The sequence below is a fragment of the Lepisosteus oculatus genome, chromosome 8 (genome assembly GCF_040954835.1).
Source record: "Lepisosteus oculatus isolate fLepOcu1 chromosome 8, fLepOcu1.hap2, whole genome shotgun sequence".
NCBI lineage: Eukaryota > Metazoa > Chordata > Actinopteri > Semionotiformes > Lepisosteidae > Lepisosteus > Lepisosteus oculatus.
Window position 1 is genome coordinate 48,374,339 of NC_090703.1, and position 19,606 is coordinate 48,393,944.

The following is a 19,606-nucleotide window of genomic DNA, read 5'->3' on the forward strand; positions in this document are numbered from 1 at the left end:
GGCTGTCCTCTGCCGTTCACAGCGCCCGCCTCACTCTGTGTTTCATGTCGGTGTTTCTGACGGGTCTTTTTTTAAGTCATTCCCACTAATCCCCTCCTGCACACTCCTGTTTCAGAACTATGGCCTGGAGACGGAGAACCTGCGCACCCTGTCCCACAAGCTCAACGCCTCGGCCAAGAACCTGCAGAACTTCATCACCGGCCGGCGCCGCGGCGGCCACTACGACGGGCGCACCTCCCGCCGGCTGCCCAACGACTTCCTCACCTCCGTGGTCGACCTCATCGGGGCAGCGAAGAACCTGCTGGCGTGGCTGGACAGGTACTGGACCAGCCACCTGTCCCTCTGGCCACGTACTCCTCCGTCAGTAGACCAGTGCTGATCAGGCCTCGGCAGCCCTGGCCCCTGAGAGCCCCAGCCCCGCTCTCCTCACAGGTCACCCTCCATCGCCTGCTGTCGGGAGACGAGGAACACTTGTATACCCACGACTGATGGACTCAACAAGCAATGCTTCTGCTTCAGTGAAATGGACACCCGAGCTTTGTTCCAAATGTTCTCTGAATTACGTAATTCAATGGCCTGTTTAGTTGATCGTAGGTTGTTCCAGGCCTTTGGAAATCAAGGATCTAAGAGCTACTTTGAAACCTGCTGGACTGGGGCTCTCTGGGGCCAGGGCTGGAGAGGCCTGTCGATCTGTGTCTGTGTGTAGAATTGTATGTCTCTGTGTGGATTGTGGATGGTCATGTCCATTCACTAGTCTCTGTTGTTTTTCATCGCTCGGCTTCCTTCTGTCAATCTAAATGTGTTTGCTGATTTTTACATTTGGTATACATTCATTTCTTGTGTGGTTGTTGCTGAGCCGGACTCCGGCTCTCTGGCTAAGGATCTGTGCCTGTGGCTGGAAGGTTGCTGGTTTGTATCCTGCGGACGGCAGAGGAACCCTACTCCGTTGGGCCCCTGAGCAAGGCTCTTAACCTCAGCTGCTCCAGGGGCGCCGTATAAATGTCTGACCCTGCGCTCTGACCCCAAGCTTCTCTCTCTGTCTGTGTGTCTCATGGAGAGCAAGCTGGGGTATTTCTTGTGTTCCTAATACAAGAAATTGTATATGGCCAATAAAGTGAAAAAACAAACAAACAATACATTAGAGGTACTGCAGTAGGATACATAAGTATTGGGTGTCCCTGGATAATCTTTGCCTAGGCCATGCTAAGATGGCTATTTTTTTTAAATTAAAGAGTCAGGAGAGGATGTTGATGACAGGGGATGTGCTTTTAATTTACGGTTTCAGAATTTAAAAACCAGTACACCCACTGCACATGTTTAAGTGGGTTTGGAAAGAGGAGAGGTGGCGTGCTCTGCAACTTGGAGATGATGTTATTGATGAATTGGTGAAAGTATTTTGTGTATAGGTGTTTTTTTTTAAATAGTTGTATAGGCAGGTATTCCTGTTTGACATGGTAGTGTATTAACGTATCAATATGGATGCGTTATAGGTTATGAATGTATCGTTTGAGGAGAATGAAAACAAAAGATCAGTGTAAAATCTGTTCATCTGTCTGCCATTGTGGAGTGTCATAGGCGAGAAGAAATTGTTCTGTATTGCAGCGTGGGCTAGTGGTCGATGCTATTGCGCTGGGAGAGGTTGTGGGACAGAGTTTCTCTGTGTGTTTGTTTTTATCTATACAGAACAGGGCCCTGGGAAGAATAAGTGAAAACAATCTGTGGACTGTAGGAATAGATATGCAGTATTTCTGGTAGCCCCTCCTTTAGATTAATTAGTCCATTAGGACCATTAGTGACTGGCTGTATTGTGAGTCTCCCGTTGAAGCAGCGATGGATGAGGTCATCTAATAACCCTTTTGTTCTTCTCTGCCAGGTCTCCATTTGTCAGCGTGACAGAGTACTCGCTACTCAAAAACAATATCGTTCAACTGTGCCTGGAATTAACAACAATGGTGCAACAGGTAGGTGTCAGAAAGACAAAGTTTTTTTTTTTATCAAGGCTGCTGAGAGGCAACCTCGTTGTGCGTGTACGTTTACACGAGCAGTCAATATAATGTGATTTAGAGTGCTAGGTTACAGGAAATTGCCTTTTTATCCAGAGATTACAAATCCGCTCTTTGCCGATCAGGGATCAGTGCACCGATGATGGTAGTTAGGATCCACTGTCCGACCGGCATGGCTATCCAAAGATTCTTTTCTTTTTTCGATTCTCCACATAAATCCAGCAACATTCACCAAGGTCCCGTTGAAGCGAACAACATGTATATTTTAGCACTCTTTTCCAAGCTGACATCGTCTCTTGCCATTTTTAAACATCACTGGGAGAAAATGGAGATCAGGTTTTCCCTTTGCCATGGGAAAGTTTTAATTCCCCGGTCCCAGTTTTCCGCAACTCCTGGGCCTCTTATGCAGATCGGATGTCGTGAGAGGGAGCAGTGATTCTCCTGATTCTCCAGAGGCTGGGATTCCCTGCTCAATGCTCAGTGACACGCAGGGAGAGCTGGGTGCAGGCAGCACACGCGGAGCCTGGCTCGTGAGTCAGTCCCCTGCGCTATGCCCTGCAGCTCTGTGTCAGGAGGACCATGGAGGCTGGAGAGCTGCTCTGTGGGAGCCGAGAGGTGGTGCAATCTGCAAACGTAATCGTGCTCTGGGGGCCAGCAATTTGGAAACCAACACAATCCCAAATAAAAAAGGGAAAAATAACTTTACAGGAGGGTGGAAGGAGAGTGGCATGTTGGACCTTTGGTTCCGGGCCACAGCTCCTTCTGCATGGAGTCTGTGTGTTTCCCCGGGGTCCATGTGGGTTTTCTCCGGTAAACTGAATTAATCTAGGCTAACTGGTGTTAATCAGGGCGTACCCCCACTGGCGCTGCAGGCTGAAGAGGTTATGGAGGAGGAGGAGGAGGGGGAGGGGGGAGGTTGTGGTTTTATTTTTCTCGCGGGGCCGAGCCCACAGAAGAAGAGAAAGGAGAGCGATCCCTCTCGCCGTGCGGAGAAATTCAGCGGGGGGATTAGGGACAGGAGCTGACTTCATGTTTCACCTTCATGCTCAATTATTTTGATAACAACCCGCTTTGATGTTGCTTCTGAATTCATCCCGAAGAGAATTCGGCTACAAAAGAATAGCGTTTCATTCCAGGGGCCCAGGGCTCAATTCCTCTCCCTGGTTTCATGTGTTTATTTGATTCTACTTAAAGGAACAGCCCTCCTTTCATCCGGGTTTGCCTTCGCTGAGAGAGCAGGTCCTGCCTGCTGTCCAGGCGCACACGCAGACGCACACGCCTGTGCCCCCACCCAGAGGCGCAGGGCTCTCGTTAGCGTCTCCCGTGGTGCCGCAACTCTCCAGAGATCCAAGGGCAGAGATCCAGAGATCCGCTGTTTCCTCCGAGCGGCCCGCCAGGTTGGCGATGTGGAGAGAGGCAGTGTGAGGCTGGGGGCTGCCCAGCTAATCTAAGCAAGAGGCACTGCGCCCGGACTCTGGGCGCTCTGCACAGCAACTTTATTAAATGACACCGCAGCACACCGGCCAAAAGGCAGGCTGGCCTGCAACTGTAGTGTGCACTTAAGACATAATAATATTTTCAATCGAATACGATATTTATTTGAGTCTTTTCAAAAAGATTTTTTTTTAATTACACAAAGCTATTAGCTTTGATATTTGGCCTTAGGTCTGGCGAGACCTAGTTCATCTATTTTACATGATTGACTTCGTACGACACTTACAGTGCTGGGTTGGTACCTGGTGTGTGTTTGTCAGATGCTCTATAACCGGATGCACGTGTTTCTAGTGAACTATTCCAGGTACAAGCGTGCACTAGGCTGTTTCGTAAACACTGAAACCTCAGCAAGGGAGCATTTCGCACTGTAAGAGCCAAACAGCGTATCTCTCTCTTTTTTGATCCGTGCTTTAACATGATGGGACGTGGTGCACGCTCATGTCTGACGTGAGTGGATCGGACTCGCTGGACTCTCCCTGCTTCCTGCAGAGAGAGAGGCAAGATCGGACCGGCTCTACTCGTCCTCTTCCTCCACCTCCGAGGGGCTGCGTGAAAAAGAGCATTTACCCACAGAAAGAATAACAAAAGAAGGCTCTCTGCATGAAATAAGAACACGTTTAATTATATATCCTTGCATGTCCCACTTATAACAGACTTTGCATTATAATACTATTCATGTAGTGTATTATAATAATAGATGTCCCGTGGTGTTTCCTGGTATGTTAGACACGAAACATTTTGACTTTTCCTGTCAAATGTAAATATTTTTTTCTCTCTCCCCCCCAGTTTTTGATTTAGTCCACAATACTCTCCGTGCCTGTTGGTAGATTGAGAAATGGAGGTTTAGAATACACTTGACTGGCTTCTGTCAGCGACCCACCAGCCTTGAAAAGCCACCCATGTGGTCAGACGGCAGCGCGCACAGGATAACTCGGTGCCAATGAACTCGAAGGGTGTTGATAGACCCCGACTTGATTCTGCACCGAGAGAAGCGACAGGGCCCTGTGGCTGCCCCCCTCTCTGCTGTTATTTCAAATCAGGGAGGAGTGAGCCTCGGTGCTTTTCCCCCACCTCTAATGTTTCTCAAACAGAGCTCGCAGGGAGCCAGTCATGTTTTTTCCCTTCCCCTTCCCACTCAAACGCGAAGCTCGGAGGCCAGACAGCGCTGTGTTACCGGCAAAGCCCGGAAACTCATTTCCTCGAAGAGGCTCCCGAGATTCGTACTGAAATCTACATTGAGGACCTTGTGCTCTTCAAGTTCTACGGATCGCCCGAGCAAAAAAAAACGGAACACATTTTGTTTTCTATGCCAAGATGTATCTGCAAATGAGTTGGGTGAAATACTACGTTCGGTTTTAAGGTTGCATGCATTAGTAGAAAGGAAAACGAAGCTTCCACTGGCCGGTTATCAAACTTTATTGGGACAAATAAAGAAAAAAAAACACAGTTGAACAGAGGACGGCACCGTGTGGACGCGTCCTCTTGACTTGTGCTCCACGCTACACTTGTCCACACACCACAGCACTTCCGCTTGGGTCAGAGGTCAACTAAAGCTTTTCTGATGCTACAAAAAAATATCACTGTAAAAAAATAAACCTGCGTATTAACATAAATACAAAAATGCCGCATGGCAAAATGTCAACTCAGGTTAAATACTCCATTTGAAATTAGCACACATTAAATACACATGGTTTCACAGTTGTGTCGGGGATTTCTGTATATAAGATAATATTTTGGACATTAGCAACATAGAAAATGGGAACGTTAAATTTTACAGCACCTAGGGTTTCGTTGGTTTTCTGTGGTAATTGGTTTTTTTTATGTGCGGTATTACTTTTCTTTCAACGCAAAGCATGATAGCCGAGGTACCTGTTGTTGAAGCTCAGGTGAAATACTAACGGACTGCACAACTGTTTGTTTTTTTTGGTTTTAGAAGCAGGTCGGTTTGTTTTCGAAAGTCTCCTCACTCTCTTTCTCTGTGAAGATGCTGCTGTAATTAGCGTCTGAATTTGCCTATGTTCTCTCTCAGGATTGTACCGTCTACGAAACGGAAAACAAGATTCTTCATGTGGTAAGTTGCTGTTCTGTCTATCACAAGATATATAACACATTTTCTCGTCATGAATGGTATGAAGTTGATTTAACTTGTTTGTTTGTTTAGCGGTGCCGTCCAAACAGCTTTCTGAAATATTCCTTGATGTAAATTTTTATTCACCCCGGATTTTTTTTTTAATAAGTGTAGCAGGATTTGATTGTCAATTAAGTCTGAGCATCAACAGGTTATAATGTATTATTAGTGCAAAATCCGAGGTTCTGTTTAAGGTTGCAGGCATTTATATAAAGGGAAACAGAGCTTTTACTAGCCGATGATCAAACTTCATTGGGAAAAGTAAAGAAAAAAAAGTATTGTGCCGTTCTCTCCTCTACCTGTTCACATACAGTACAACAACACTTCCGGCTAGGTCAGAGGTCAACTAAAACTTTTCTCCTACTGAGCAAAATACCGCAATAAAAACAAACCCCATGCAGTAGCCTGTTGCACGCAATCAATTTGCACAGCTCTATTAATTTATTGAGAAGCGAGCTCCTCGGTGCTTCCAGTCCCAAGCGGAACACTCATTTCTTCTCGTCATCAAAGCTCTCTGGCTAATGAGAAGAAATAAAAAGCAAAGTGTCTTAATGGAAAGTAAAATTCCATCTCAGCCCCGTGCTACACATGCACGTAAAAAAAAACAACAGCAATCATGCGCTGCCCGTTATAAGGGGGTTCTAGAGAAAGGTGCCTTGCTCACCACCTCCTGCTGTTTCTGTCTCTGTGATGCAGTCCTTGTTTTTGCTCACCCTCTCTCCTCGGCGTGCCCACCTGATCCCCATCTCCCGCACAGAGAGAGGCCAGCTGAGACCTGACCCAGTTTACCGAACTGTCCCCCACCTCGCTGCGCCGGCACCCCAGCCCTGTGCCGCTCTGCGCCCGGGAATCTGAAGCGCGTTGGTCGGGGGCTAAACCTCGGAGCCATGCTGCTGGCCGTGGGGGGTGGGATCTCACATATGCCTCTTTCTTTAGGAGAACTTTGTGCTGGAGTGCCCTTCAGCGTTGCCTAAGAGCAGCATTGCTATTCCCCATTGGTAGAGAAAGGACCCTGTGGGAGCGTTAAACTGTTCGGCACTAAGATGACAGCTTTTAAAGGAGCTGTGTAAAAATATAGTGTATTATAATTACTACATGCTGTGTGGCATTACATAAGTATCTGTGATGGTGTCTTTGTGCCACGCATTTTAAATTTTTCCAGCCGTTGCGCAAATCTGTTTAAAAAAATTCCCTGTGAAGCCCACTAATCAGCGGAGTTTTTTTTTTTAATCCTTCGTGCACGTTCACGGAGAAGGGGGCTTTCTTTTGTTTTTGCAAGCCGAGCCTAATAGCACTGACGATCGCCCTTCACGTCAGGCCACGCGTTCTCGATGTAACATTCGGCCTGGCCTTCGCGGGCGCGTTTGCCCAGGTGAGCAAGGAAGTGTGCCGGAACAAGAGGAAGGCACTTCTCCCCGTCAGCTGGGCTCTCACTGGCACACGGAGCCTGATGCGATCTGCTCTCTGAAGCGCGCTGAATGGGGGTACATGGGATATTTATTAGAGCCCGGCTACGCGTTTCTTTAAAACTGCATTTTTAAGCTCTTCCGTTGGCAGTTGGTGTTCAATAATGCAAAACCGCGCTGCTGTTTCCCATCCCTCTGAGGAGTCCTGCCTGCAGCAGTCGGATGAAGAGTGGGAAGGACGGGGAATCGCAGGAGAGAGGGAGGGAGGGAGGGATAGTGAGACTCCCCAGGTCCCGTGATCCTTTCCCGGTGTGTCTGGTTTTCCCTGAGCTTTTGTTCCCTGCACGTACTGTATGGGAGACATCCTCCCCTCTCTCCAGGATCAGCTAGACTATTGCTGACCATTACTGAAAGTAAGAGGGGTGACATCTCTGATAGGGTTAGTCCTACGATAAGTGATGAAATATCAGGTCAGATTTCCAGGTAATATCACACGGCACTCTTGTCACCCTGTTGCAAGAAGACTAAGAAAAGCACAGCAGTGGCATTTTTATCATCCCTTTCTAATGTGGGAAAGGCTGTTGCCTTTGCTGATAAACCACACTCATTGCAAGCGTCAGAAAATTGAGCTACTTCACAGATACACTCGGCGGGGGGAGCAGGGGCTGTATCCAGAGGGTTATCTTTTATTTGTTTTTATAGCTTGTGTTAAGAGTGTCTGAAGAGAATGGTTACAAATGAGAAGTGCCCATTCAGCCCACCGGTTAGGAACTAATTGATCCAAGATCCTCACCCTGTTGTTCCTTGAAGTAAGCCAGGGTATTGGCTTCAACATCATGCCTGGGTAGCTTGTGGCAGACTCCTGCAATCCTCTGGGTAAAGACATTCCAGCTGTTCTCAGTGACCAACGCACTTCTGTACATTTTCAGCCTCTGTCCTCTGCTTCGTGTGTCTCTGTTCATTCTGAAGACATCTGCTGGGTTAACTGTGCAGATGCCTTTGAGAAGGGTGATTCCTAGAGCGGCAATGTATTTTCTAGAACGTGGTGAATAAGATTACACACTCTATTTAAAATGGGACCTTACAAGAAAGTTGCTTAACTCTTTACCAGTGTAGCTTCTGGCTCTGTGCACCATCATTTTCTCACTTTTAGAAGCATGCTGTATCGATTTAAACAACGTTCTGAAGAGTGTGGCAAATGAGCTCAGTGTTGCTGTAAGTCTCACCTTCTCTCCTTCCAGTGCAAGACCCTGTCTGGAATCTGTGACCACATCATCTCTCTCTCCTCCGATTCGCTCGTCTCGCAGTCTGCCCATCTGGAGGTGGTGCATCTGACCAATGTCATGCCCAGCGAAGGGCTGGTAAGAGCAACTATCACAACTTGCTCCCCCAACAGACCCCAGCACCCATTCGCAGCAAGAAACGTGTGTCAGGCAGGGTATAGCCCGGATGGGACACCTGTTCATCACAACGCACGCAGGCACGCAGGCACTCAGGCACGCAGGCACGCCAGGGCCAGTCCATCACAGGAGACACACACACCCACCTCTGGGACATGGATTTGATGTTTGTGTGGGGCATCTGTGTGTCTGGAGCCTGCATGTAATGTTCAATTTGTGGATTGGTTTTTCAGGGAAAGAATAATAGGACTTGGTACCATATACAATAATGAATAAATCATTATTATTATCATCATTAACAATCATCATGGCATGAAAGACTTGGTACCTAAACAAACTGTGTAAATCTAACAGTAATATAAAGAGTCCGCCTGTTTGTGTGGGTTTTCATAGGGTGCTTCAGTTTCCGTCCTTGTCCCGGCGACAGGCACTTTAGGTTTTGTCGGCCTGAAGTGTCTCAATTGTCTCTCTCCCGAGAATGTGAAATATATTTGTCTGTTTACGCAGTGCTCATCCATGTCCGTTGATTACAAATTGGAAGATGCGCGTGTTGGAAGTATTGTGGAGAGCTGATTAAAATTTAAAATAAATGATTGATGTCTCGCACAGGGGGTTGGAATAAAATGTGGTCTGTTAAAGGAGTTGGGGAGAGGACTGAATGCTCACTTCTCACTTCAAGCCCCCAGTTGTCCTCTGCATTATGACCATAGATTTTGCACTCTGTAGGTATCCCTTCGGGTTGATCTAAATGCTAAGTAAGTAAATGAAAATATCTGGTGTTTGCGTGGGTGTGCTTTTCCCAGGTGACAAGTTCATCATGCTGACCATGACCACTAAGTTTGGACAAAGAACCATCGCAGTCCAATAAGGCAATTTGCTAATGTCATTCATTTTTAAATAACACTACAACTATAGCATATGACCAGCTGTTGTGCCATGCTGATGCCCATGCTTTTTCTCCTCCTTTTCTCCTCGCCTGACCAGGGGATGTACATCAAGTCGACCTATGATGGTCTCCACGTCATCACAGGGACGACGGAGAATGTAAGTCTCTGCTTATCGACGTTTTGTGGTGGGAATCTCTCTTTTTTTTTTTTTTTTAGAACAACAAGCTGGCAAGTTCTATCTCTAAGCTTAACCCTGAGTCTTCGGTGGAGTCATAGCCCAGAAGGTTAGGTTTAGGGATAGGTAGATGAGTAGAGGGCCCTGATCAAGGCTTAAGGACAAGCGATGTTGTTCAAATTAGGGTTTTAGAGTGAAGGCTAGGGCTGCACTTAGTGTTATACATTTCGTATTGTAATAATACAAACTAGGGATTTAGGTGTCTGAAGAGTCTTGTGTGGTTTAAGTAAAATGTTGTGCAAAACTGTTTTTTAAGCTTTTAGAGATGTAGGTCAGGATTTACACAATGTTATGTAGAGTCCTTCCTGGGTCTGTTTGTCCTGTTTGAGAATCAGACTTTCAAGTGTCTTGTTTAAGTCAGATTCTTGTTTTGCATGCTAGACAAACTGCGCTGAAACCCGGTTGTCTCACCTGCCAGCTGGGCAGGTCTATTCCCTCTGACCCTTCCCTTTTCATTAGAGTTTCGTAGTTGTGCCGTTTTCTTGCAGCTCCTTCTCTGCTAGCCGCAGGATCAGCCTGTGTGGAAGTACATTCGGCGTGCTCTTGCAGAGCCCAGCCTGAGCCCCATGTCTCTCTCCTGTAAGGACAATGCACCTCTCAGTTCCCCTCTGGTGTTGGCAGACGACCTCTCATTGTATCACATTTTCACAGCCAGCGCTTCCTGCCAGTCTTTCAGTGTAGCCACGCATGTCGTGCTGGCTCATGAAAGGGCTGGTTTTGCCAGGAAACCTCTCCAGTTTTGTCTGAAGACTGCCATGCCGGGGATCTCCCTGCATTTTGCGCGTGGGCACCGATAGTAGCGCTGGCAGGTGTGCAGCACGCAGCAGCGACATTTAAAAGTGTCTGCCGGTGTGCCGCTGGTGCTCTCCTGTGCGTTAGGAAGGCTGGCCGTCCTGTCAGTAAGAGCAAGTTAATCTGTTAATCTGCAGTGCCAGTCTGTGTTCTGCCTTGCTCTTTCCTCGTCGGCAGCTTCAGAGACGATCCGACAAGCTAGAACGTGCTATATAGCAGGCGGTTTCATAAGGAGAGAACGTGCTGACGTTAATAAATCAAGCACACAGCAATAAAACACTGAGAGGATCCAAACCAGTTAAAATGCAGTAAAAATGAGGATAGCATTGTAAAAGTTCTGTCTTTTTTTTTAAATTTATTGTTAGGGAATCGTTACATTCAACTTTTTTTTTTTCTTAACAGCAGTGATCAGAAGGTGATGAGTTTGCCTCTATATCTTCTGATTTCTCCCAGTAAAGCACAGCCAGCACATCATTGCAGGCTGTGTTTTCCTCCACCCAGGCAACCTGGGTCTAGGGGTGAGGATGCTGCAGGGACGCAAGAGTGACTCCTGTTGCGTAGCACTTAGCTCCAGGATGCCACTGGAGATTTCGGGCATTTTAGGTGTGTGTAGATCAGCATCGATGGACACCCGGAGTTGAAATAACATGAAACGCTCTGGTATATGCTTGATACTCTGAATCGTCCATATGTATTGCACAGCTCTCTGACTCCTACAAGGTCTGAAGTGAGTCCTTGCAGTGCTGGGCAGTGTGGTCCCAGCCAGCTTCCCTGGTTTGTAGGTAGCTTGAACACATGAAGCTCCTTGCTTCCCCCTTCCTCTTGTGGCAATTTGGTATTTTCTGACGAACGTGATGGACTGTACCTGGATCACTGACAGAAAAGAACCAAATTCCCCCCCCCCCCCTCTCCATGCTGTCCACCTCTCCTTCACCATTGAGGGAACTCAGCTGCTGCTTCCCTGGTGATCCTGATTGGATGTGAAAGCGACTCCTGTTGCTATGCAACTCTGCCGTTACCTGGGAGACTGAACCCCTTGCAGTGACTGGGCAGAGGAGGCGAAGGGACGGAGAGAGGAAGAGTCGAAGGGAATGGGAAACGCAAGTGTGGCGGTGGTGGGGGGGTAGTTTGTGCCTGTACCACCAGGCACCTCTGTCCCTGAAGCCTCCTGCCAGAGGAGCTTGTCCTGTGGGGCAGGCCAGCGATGGGAGTCGCTCTCCGGCACCCACGGAGGCTGGAGCACACCTGGGGTGTGTCATCTCCAGCAGCGCGTGAGCAATGAGCCACCGACGGTGTGGAGATGCTTCCGGTGTCACGCGCTGGATAGGAAGGGCACAACTGGCTCCAACGTGTTGCAAGAACAGATCCCGACAGTCCCCAGTCCCCCCAGACCCCTGGACAGAAATGGGGGGGCATCAGAGATAAAGTATATGTGCCTCATCCCAGCAAGACAAAACCTTGCCAAGAATTCAGTGTGGTGGTGGCGGCAAACTCATTGTCCAAGCATGTCGTGCCAAGACCAGGAGTCCTTTCTTATCTCAGTTCATAGCTGGATGCGGAGCTCTTTAAGTGGGGCAGTGCGCTGGCCCACCTCTCTCACTTTCGGATCCTTCCAGTTCTGCTTCGATATGCTGCCTCGCGAAGCCTCCTGCCCCATTTCCCAGGGCCAGCCCCAGTCCCCTTGCCCCTCCTGCTCTCTCTCCCTTTCCCGAGCTGGCTTGAAGGCCCTGCGGCCGTGCCGTTCAGATCCCTGCAGCGACAATCTGTCCCTCTCTGTGTGCCTTTGCAAGCTCTGTATTGCTCTGTTTGGCTTTGGCCGGCACTGGGCCAAGAGGAAGCCTCTAAACTAGTTTTTTTTTTTTTTTTTTTTTTTTTGGTGAAGCATCCAATTAATCTTAAAACGGGGTCCCTTCTAATTGGTGGCTTTGTGGTTATTAAGCTCCAGGACTGCCACCAAGATTGCAGAGGAAGGTTGCCTAATTGCAGATGGTGGCGCTTTGTGTTTTCCCCTTCAATTAGATATTTTTCAAAGCTAGGAGAGCGGTTTGTTTGCTTTCTTCGGTTCTTTTTTTCTCCTTGCAGCATTTTATGGTCATGCAAGCTGAACTTTAGCCAGGAAAGCACTCCAGCATGTGGGTTTTCATGATTTAAACTTTTTTTGTGTGTGTGTGCAGTCTTCTGTCCTGTTTGTACTAGAGGCTGCCTTTTGAGTAGGTTTGCTTTCCTGTGAGGCTCTGTATTCACGCTGTGGATATCCGAGCGAAGAGTTATTTATGCAAGGCTGCCCCTGTGTGCTGTCGGTAGTCATGCAGTGTCCACTGGAGTGATACAGGAGGCTGTCAGCTCCTCTTAGCTTCTGCTTGGTTTGTACTGTGGCAAGTAACCTGGAAACCTCTGCTTCTGTACACCTCCAGAATAATAGCTTTCTCATTAGTCACAAGTAAAATGAACTGAGCTATTAGATGCACGGACATGTGCTGCCTCACTGTTGACTCTAGTCATTGGAGAGTGAGCAACCTTGCACCAGAAGTGCAGTTTGCAGCCCACGATAATTCTGTGCAAAGTTCATGAAGATCTGCTGCCTGCACCAGGTTCAGCCTCCATCCCTCCAATGAGCCTGCCAATTTTGAACACTGTGGATCTCTCAGTAGTGAAGACTGCTGCACACAGATCCAGCTGTGCATGCAGTGATTCCAGATCACCGCGTTCCAATGGGCTCTGAATACAAAAGCGAACGTCGGAACACGTGTCCTGGTAAAGAAATACGTCTGTCATGTGGTTCAGCTGCAGAGCACCAGACTATGTTACATATACCTTTTTCAGGTCCCTGATTAGTTTTTCTAAAGCTTCCTTAATATTTTAAGTTCTTTTGAAAAAACATTTAAAAAAATCTAATTTTAAAAAAAGAGAAATTGGACTGGAGTTTCACATTTCATAAATTAGTAAAGCTGGAAATTTCTCCAGCTAATTTTACAACTGTCATTTTTTTATTTTTTCTGCACATCAGAAATAATTATGCAAAAGCCCCTGTGGTTACTGGCTCCAAGAATATAAAGGTTACATTCTTTATATAGGGAGGCCATTCGATCCCTTTAGCTCGTTTGGATGGTAGTTACTAATTGATCTGGGGGTCTCATCCAGTCATTTCTTAAAAGAAGCCAGGGAATCAGCTTCAGCAACATGGGTAGCTTGTTCCAGATTTCTATAACCCTTTGGGTAAAAAAACATCTCCTGTTCTGTGTTTTTAATGTGTTTGTTTCCACTTGTGTCCTCTGGTTCAATGTTTAACTTTTGATTCTATAGCAATAATTGGGTTGGCCTTGTTGATGCCTTTGTGGATTTTGAATACATGAATCAGGTCCCATCGTGGTCTTCTCTGTTCAACACTAAAAAAATACACAGTACAGTAGTTCTTTAAGCATGTCAGTGTAGGTCATCCCTCTGAGTCCAGGAAATCATCTTTTTTTCCTCTGTGTTCTTGACTGATTCCATCACAGTTGCACCGTTTTGGTAACAGGGTTGCCAAGTTGTACGTCATATATAAGGAATAAAAAAAAGATAAAAAGACATTTTGCTACAAAGAAAGCAAGAGTCATTGGTTTACATTCTGCACCTTTAGCTTCATAACCCACCAGTCTGTAAATGCTTGTTAAATGACAGTGTTCTTTGTTATAAGAGGGAGGTTAGATGGACTATTCTGTGTGGTCTGCTTGGGCATTTCAAGGTTCCTTTGTATAGAGTGACCGCTAGGACATTCCCCCCTCTTTCATGCGTAGGTCTGTGGTCTGTCCAGTGTCCTGCGCCCTGCCTGTCTGACATGTCCTCCGTTTCTCTCTCTGCATGTCTGCAGTCCCCTGCTGACCAGTGCAAGAAGATTCATGCTGGGGACGAGGTTATCCAGGTCAATCATCAGACAGTGGTGAGTCTGCCTCCACACGCCCCCCCCATGCACCCCCGACTGCAAGATCTGGGTCTGGTCTGCTCTGCTTATTAACCACCCTTTTCCCGATGTGTCACACCCGACACGCCCCCCAGGATCGCTTCACGGGTGCTTTAAGTCCTGATTCGATTGCGCGGGGCACCTTGTAGTATCTGTCCAAAAGACAATCAAGTTTTGCAAAGATAAAACAGCCCTTTCCCAGCCCTGGCTGAGAATTTCTTTTCTCCCCCTGAGGAACCAAGTGCCTGACCGCAGGTCCAGCAGCGGCGTGTCCTGCTGGAGGGACCCCAGCAAACTTGGGCTCAGCCGGAGGGCTGCATGCTGTAGTTCGTTACTTGTTCCGTGTCTCTTTTTCACGACTATGAGAAACAGATTCTTTTTTTTTTTTTTAAATGATGCAAGACTGATGTAAGAGTCTGCACAAAAGGAAAAAAAAGTGTTGACTTAAAATAGTCTAAAGAAATGCTCAGCATGAATTACCCTTTTGTGTTTCATGGTTGCTATTAAATCTTTGAACAGCCACTGTAGAAATTTACACAGTACCACTGAGGGGTAAGTACCTTTTATTAAAAAAAGCTCTATGGAAAGAAATGATTTAGCGTTAGCTCTGAACACAAAACACATTTTCTCTGTCCTGCCTCAGCCCCTTTCTGCTGTTAAATGGCAGGTATTCTGAATGGGATGGAACCCATTATTGTCTTTCATTTCATGCTGGGTTGCTGTGTATACAGGTCTCTTCTGGTTTACAAAGAAGGAACTACGTGGTTGTGACCCTTGAGCCAGCTCGTTCAGAGTTACTATAAGGCAAACAAAAAACAATCTGTTGGGAGATGAAATTAGATGTCATTTTTTTGTAGCTGCTGCAGAGGATATGCTACACCAGGCACCTGCTCAGCACTGCACAGTCCACAGCTTTTCTGTCAGCGTTGTTAAAGAGTTTGTTGATGAGGAAGCTGTTTGTAAGCAAAGTGACAGAAGCGATCGCTGTATTGAAACAGAGTGAGTCTATCAAATCTGCCTTGTGCCCAGCTCCTTTTAAGTGGGTTGTTTTAATTATGTTGCAAAAGAAGGAACAAATATTTGCTTTGGTAATGAGTTGGACAGGTGGCTGGTTAGTCAGACAGATTTCTTGAACAATCTGTGTAACTTTGTGTAAATTATTATAACTTCAAATATCTTTACATGGAAGCAGTTTTTAAATAGGTGTTTTTTTTTTGTTGCGTGTCTGAGATGTCGTTTATATTTACTTGAGGATGGAGGGTTTTTAAAGGAATTATATTATTCTGTTATGATGAAAGCATGTTATTATATTGCATAGAAATACATGTTAAGCCCAATGGTGCAATATGAATGGGAGTTACTGGGTAGTTTTTCCATGCTGGCTTGTGATGTGCTACTGCAAAGCCTGTAATCGCAAGCACACAAGCGCTAAGGCGTTGTGGTGCTCCTGTCTGTATGTACATTTTCATTGGATTCCCTAGAGGCTCGAAAGAATGGTTCCAATCTCAGCTGGACAGCCTTTAGCTCACCTTCTCTGTGTCCTGTAGCACAACTGCACGACACCTGCGGCTTCACTGGTGTTCAGGCCACTGGCTCTTTCAATGTCCCGGTCCGCTCCGAGAAGATTCAAAGGCGGATGAGCACTCTCGCTGTCCCACTGTCCCGGTGCCCTTGCGCGACGCCATAGCCTCCTGACAATAAGACACCCAGTACTAGCGAGCCGGGTGAAAAGGCAGATCCGAAGGCAAATGGCCTTCTCGGACTTCAGGAGCCAAATTTTCCAAATGTTATAGGAAGTGACACAAGAGCAACTGGCTGTGCTCCCGTCCCACAAATACTGGACATTTAAATCGGGAAAATTTCTCGTTGATGTTTTCTCATGAAATTGACCGTGCTTATAGCAAAGGTCGTTTTTCCAAAGCATGTAGAATCCCACTGTTGAACCAGTAGTACAGTGTTGTAATATGCTTGGGTGTACGGGAATTCCTCTTTCGTGCGTGATGGGTAAACAGCAGATGTTGACCTGACTTTATCAGATACCCAGATGCATTGGATACTGGGGCTGAAGTGGGAGGTGTCGGGACGGAATTTGCTAAGTTTTTTAGGGAGAGTTCTGCAAGGCTGGGGCTGGAGCAGCCGAAGGAGGCAGTGATGATGTAATTAAGAGCCTGGTGAGTTTGCAATTAACTCTCATTACAGTACATTCAAGAAAATGTCACTTCATGTAAACAAAACAAAACGTGTGATGAGTTTGTCTGGGGGAGGATAATAAATTACTTTTGTCATGTAAGATGTAGGATCCTTTCATCCTTACATCCTTACCTAGTTGCAAGCAGTGAGTAGAGACTCTTGGAAATCATGGAGAACAAAGGACTGATTTTTTCCATTGAAAGTTCTCTTTCGAAATTTTGTTTTTGTAACTCGCAGAGGGATGCAGTGTGTATGCAAAGTGCACATTTTTCATTCGTGAGTCATTTAAAATGATGCACGTCACTACATAGGCCACATGTCTGTTGTGAGTTTTTACTCATTTACTTTGCATGGTGCTAATTGCTTGGAATTAAATTACAGGTCTTGTAGCTCCCCTCCAGAAGAAAGTAATGCTATTTTACCTTGGGCCTTCCTTTGGAAATCGTGTTTCATTTGGTCCTGAAGCAGATGTATGTCGTCCACTAAATTCTGGTCTCATTGTCTGTGCTGAACATGTCACTCAGGCATGGTATCGCTTCTTGTAATGCACAAGGACACGTGGCTGTACACTACCTGTGCACAGACCATAGTTCTACAGTACGTACTGTATGTGAGTGTTTCTTAGAAAGGGAAAAATTATTGAAAACCTATGGTTTTGTGTTTTTTCGTTTCTGTGCTAATGTTAGCCTTTTAAGATTGTTGAATATTGCATTGCTTAGGTTTACTTATTTAAAGCTGCCAGGCATCTGACTGCTGCTGGTATTACAGTACAGTATATAGAGCTTGCTCTACAGAAGGCAGAAAAACATTTTTAGTGCCGGGGGTGCTTCTGCACATCATTAAAAAGGCTGTATATTGTGCTGCTGAGCTCGTGTCAACTCTCCATTTACTCCAGTTCTTGAGAATGGCCGCCCGCTCTGCCTGTGTGTCACTGTGATATTCATCCTCTCACTCCTTAATGCGCCAGGCACAGCATACTGCTGCTTCTGCTGGGTTTGCACCTCCCCCCGATGTCCTGACCTCTTCAATTGCACTGGCGCGGGGTCAATGAGTAGAGTAGAGGAGTTCATTGCCATACTGTATTTACACGTACACTGGAATTCTTATCCGCTCTGATCTCTCTGGACACACACAGTGCAGCAGGCAACACCACACAGTGTAGACATGATACATAATAACAACCAGAACAGCCAGTATGGAGTAGTGAAAGACTAAGCATGGTAGACCATGTGAAAAGTGTGTAGTGCAGACACGCACCGACTCTGAGGCATTGCAGTTACCTGTTAAGGATGTGTACTGGAGTAAGGTAGAATGGGATAATTAATTAGGTTAATAATAGGGTTAATAGGGTTAATTAAGAAGAAGGGTGCCACTTGTCTGCATGGGGGGGTTTGGGGGTTGGAGATAGGGTCTCTCACTGCCTGTGCTAATGCAGGGCTCAGTGGATCAGGTATCCCCGGAGAATAGCAATCAATCTCAAAGACTTAAATCGGCCATTGAGTTCGTTAGCTCCGAGCGGGTCCAGTGTCTTTAGCTCGGTCAGGACTCTCGGATACGCACGGTGGATTGCAATGAAATTTCAGTGTCTTCACAGAGAGAACCTGACATAACTGAGGAGTACCGCAGAGCAAAAAAGACCATTCTGTGCTGGATAATATAAAAAAACATCTTATCTTGGTTTCGTTGCCCTTTTTTATTCCACCTTCTGGATGAGATCCTCAGATCGATTAGTGGCTAACGACCAAATGAGCTAGATCGGCCGAACGGCTTCTCCTCTTTAGTGACCTTTATGTTCTTTCTGTCTTTTTTTTCAGTTTTAGCTCAAAACTTAAATCAAATTTTAATCTCTTTCTCAGGGTACAACAGTCCTGGGCGCTTTGCCGCTCTGTAGCTCGGACTTGAAAACTGATCTATTTATCGATTGTTCTCTGCCGGAGCTGCCTCTCGACTCAACCCAGCCATGCTGAAGAACATGTGCAATCGATCAGCTCACTCTGGAGAGTCACTCAGACGCGCGTGTCCGCCCAGACATAGGGGCTCACTCGCCAGTTTCCAGGACACCCTTCTTCAATGAGTCCTTGATCCCAGCTGCCTCTCTCCCCTCAGACAATAAACAAATTAATTAACCACATAACAAAATGAATACTATTTGCTGAAGCAAAGGGAAAGGAGATGAAGACAGGGGAGGCACAGACACATAAATGAAACAAAGCAATAAGGAAAATGTACATTTTTGCAGGCTGTTTTGCAACAACCCTGTCTTCAGTATTTCATGGTGTGTGTGGTCAGGATTTCCGTTTTACGTCTCGTCTGAAGGACAACGCCTTTTTTTTATAGTATAGTGTCCCCATCACTGTTCCGGGGCATTAGGACCGAAACAGACCACACGATGAGCGCCCCCTACTGGCTCCACTATCACCACTTCTTGCAGCAACCTTAGGTTTTTCCCAGGAGGTCTCCCATCCAGGCACTGGCCAGGCTCACACCTGCTGGGCTTCAGTGGGCCGCCAGTGGTGGGTTGCAGGGCGATATGGCTGCTGGCTCAATAACGCAGATATTAATAATGAAAGCGCAGGCTCAAGACGCAAAGTATTCCACAATGCGTTCCCTGTCAGTGGCTTCTGATCAGGGCCAAGGGACGGTAGAAATGTAGCTCTGGCACACTCCTGGCCACTGTGCTGGCCGTGATGACGACACAGAGGGTTTTTTTCCCCTCTGAAGTGCGAAGCTAACGGATCCCCCTTCTTTATTATGAAGAGCCTGTGTTGATGTCGTATAAAAGCATGGGTGTCTCAGCGACCCAGGAACAGTGCATTAGTGCAAGTGGGGCTGAGAGAATGAGGGGGATGGGGGATGTGGGGTGGGGGGGGGGGGCTGATAGTCTGTATTGAATCCCACCTGCCCATTCGATCTAGCTTGCAGATAAAATTTCGAAACTGACAAAACATCTCCTCCGGGAAGATGACGGTGCTTTCGATGGGCTCCTCAGGGATTTCTCATCTTGTCTATGCTGTAGCTTTGGGGAGGGCAGCACAGGATCTGATCTGTAACAATAAACTCATATAAATCAGACTCCCATTCGCAGAGCATTTGGAGCCGTTTCAGATTTTCATGATGTTCTCGGCTCTTGT

At 46.6% G+C, this 19,606-nt stretch overlaps 1 protein-coding gene across 4 annotated transcripts in view; it reads left to right on the forward strand.

Moving 5' to 3' along the window:
* The window catches only part of LOC102695009 (connector enhancer of kinase suppressor of ras 2), a 103,076-nt gene that overhangs the window by 36,512 nt on the left and 46,958 nt on the right, over positions 1-19,606 (forward strand). For all 4 annotated transcript variants that reach the window (XM_069193667.1, XM_069193668.1, XM_069193669.1 and 1 more), the window contains exons 3-8: positions 116-318; positions 1,874-1,961; positions 5,527-5,568; positions 8,273-8,392; positions 9,416-9,475; positions 14,196-14,264. In XM_069193667.1, coding sequence (XP_069049768.1) covers positions 116-318; positions 1,874-1,961; positions 5,527-5,568; positions 8,273-8,392; positions 9,416-9,475; positions 14,196-14,264 — 582 coding nt within the window. The remainder of the gene's footprint in view (positions 1-115; positions 319-1,873; positions 1,962-5,526; positions 5,569-8,272; positions 8,393-9,415; positions 9,476-14,195; positions 14,265-19,606) is intronic.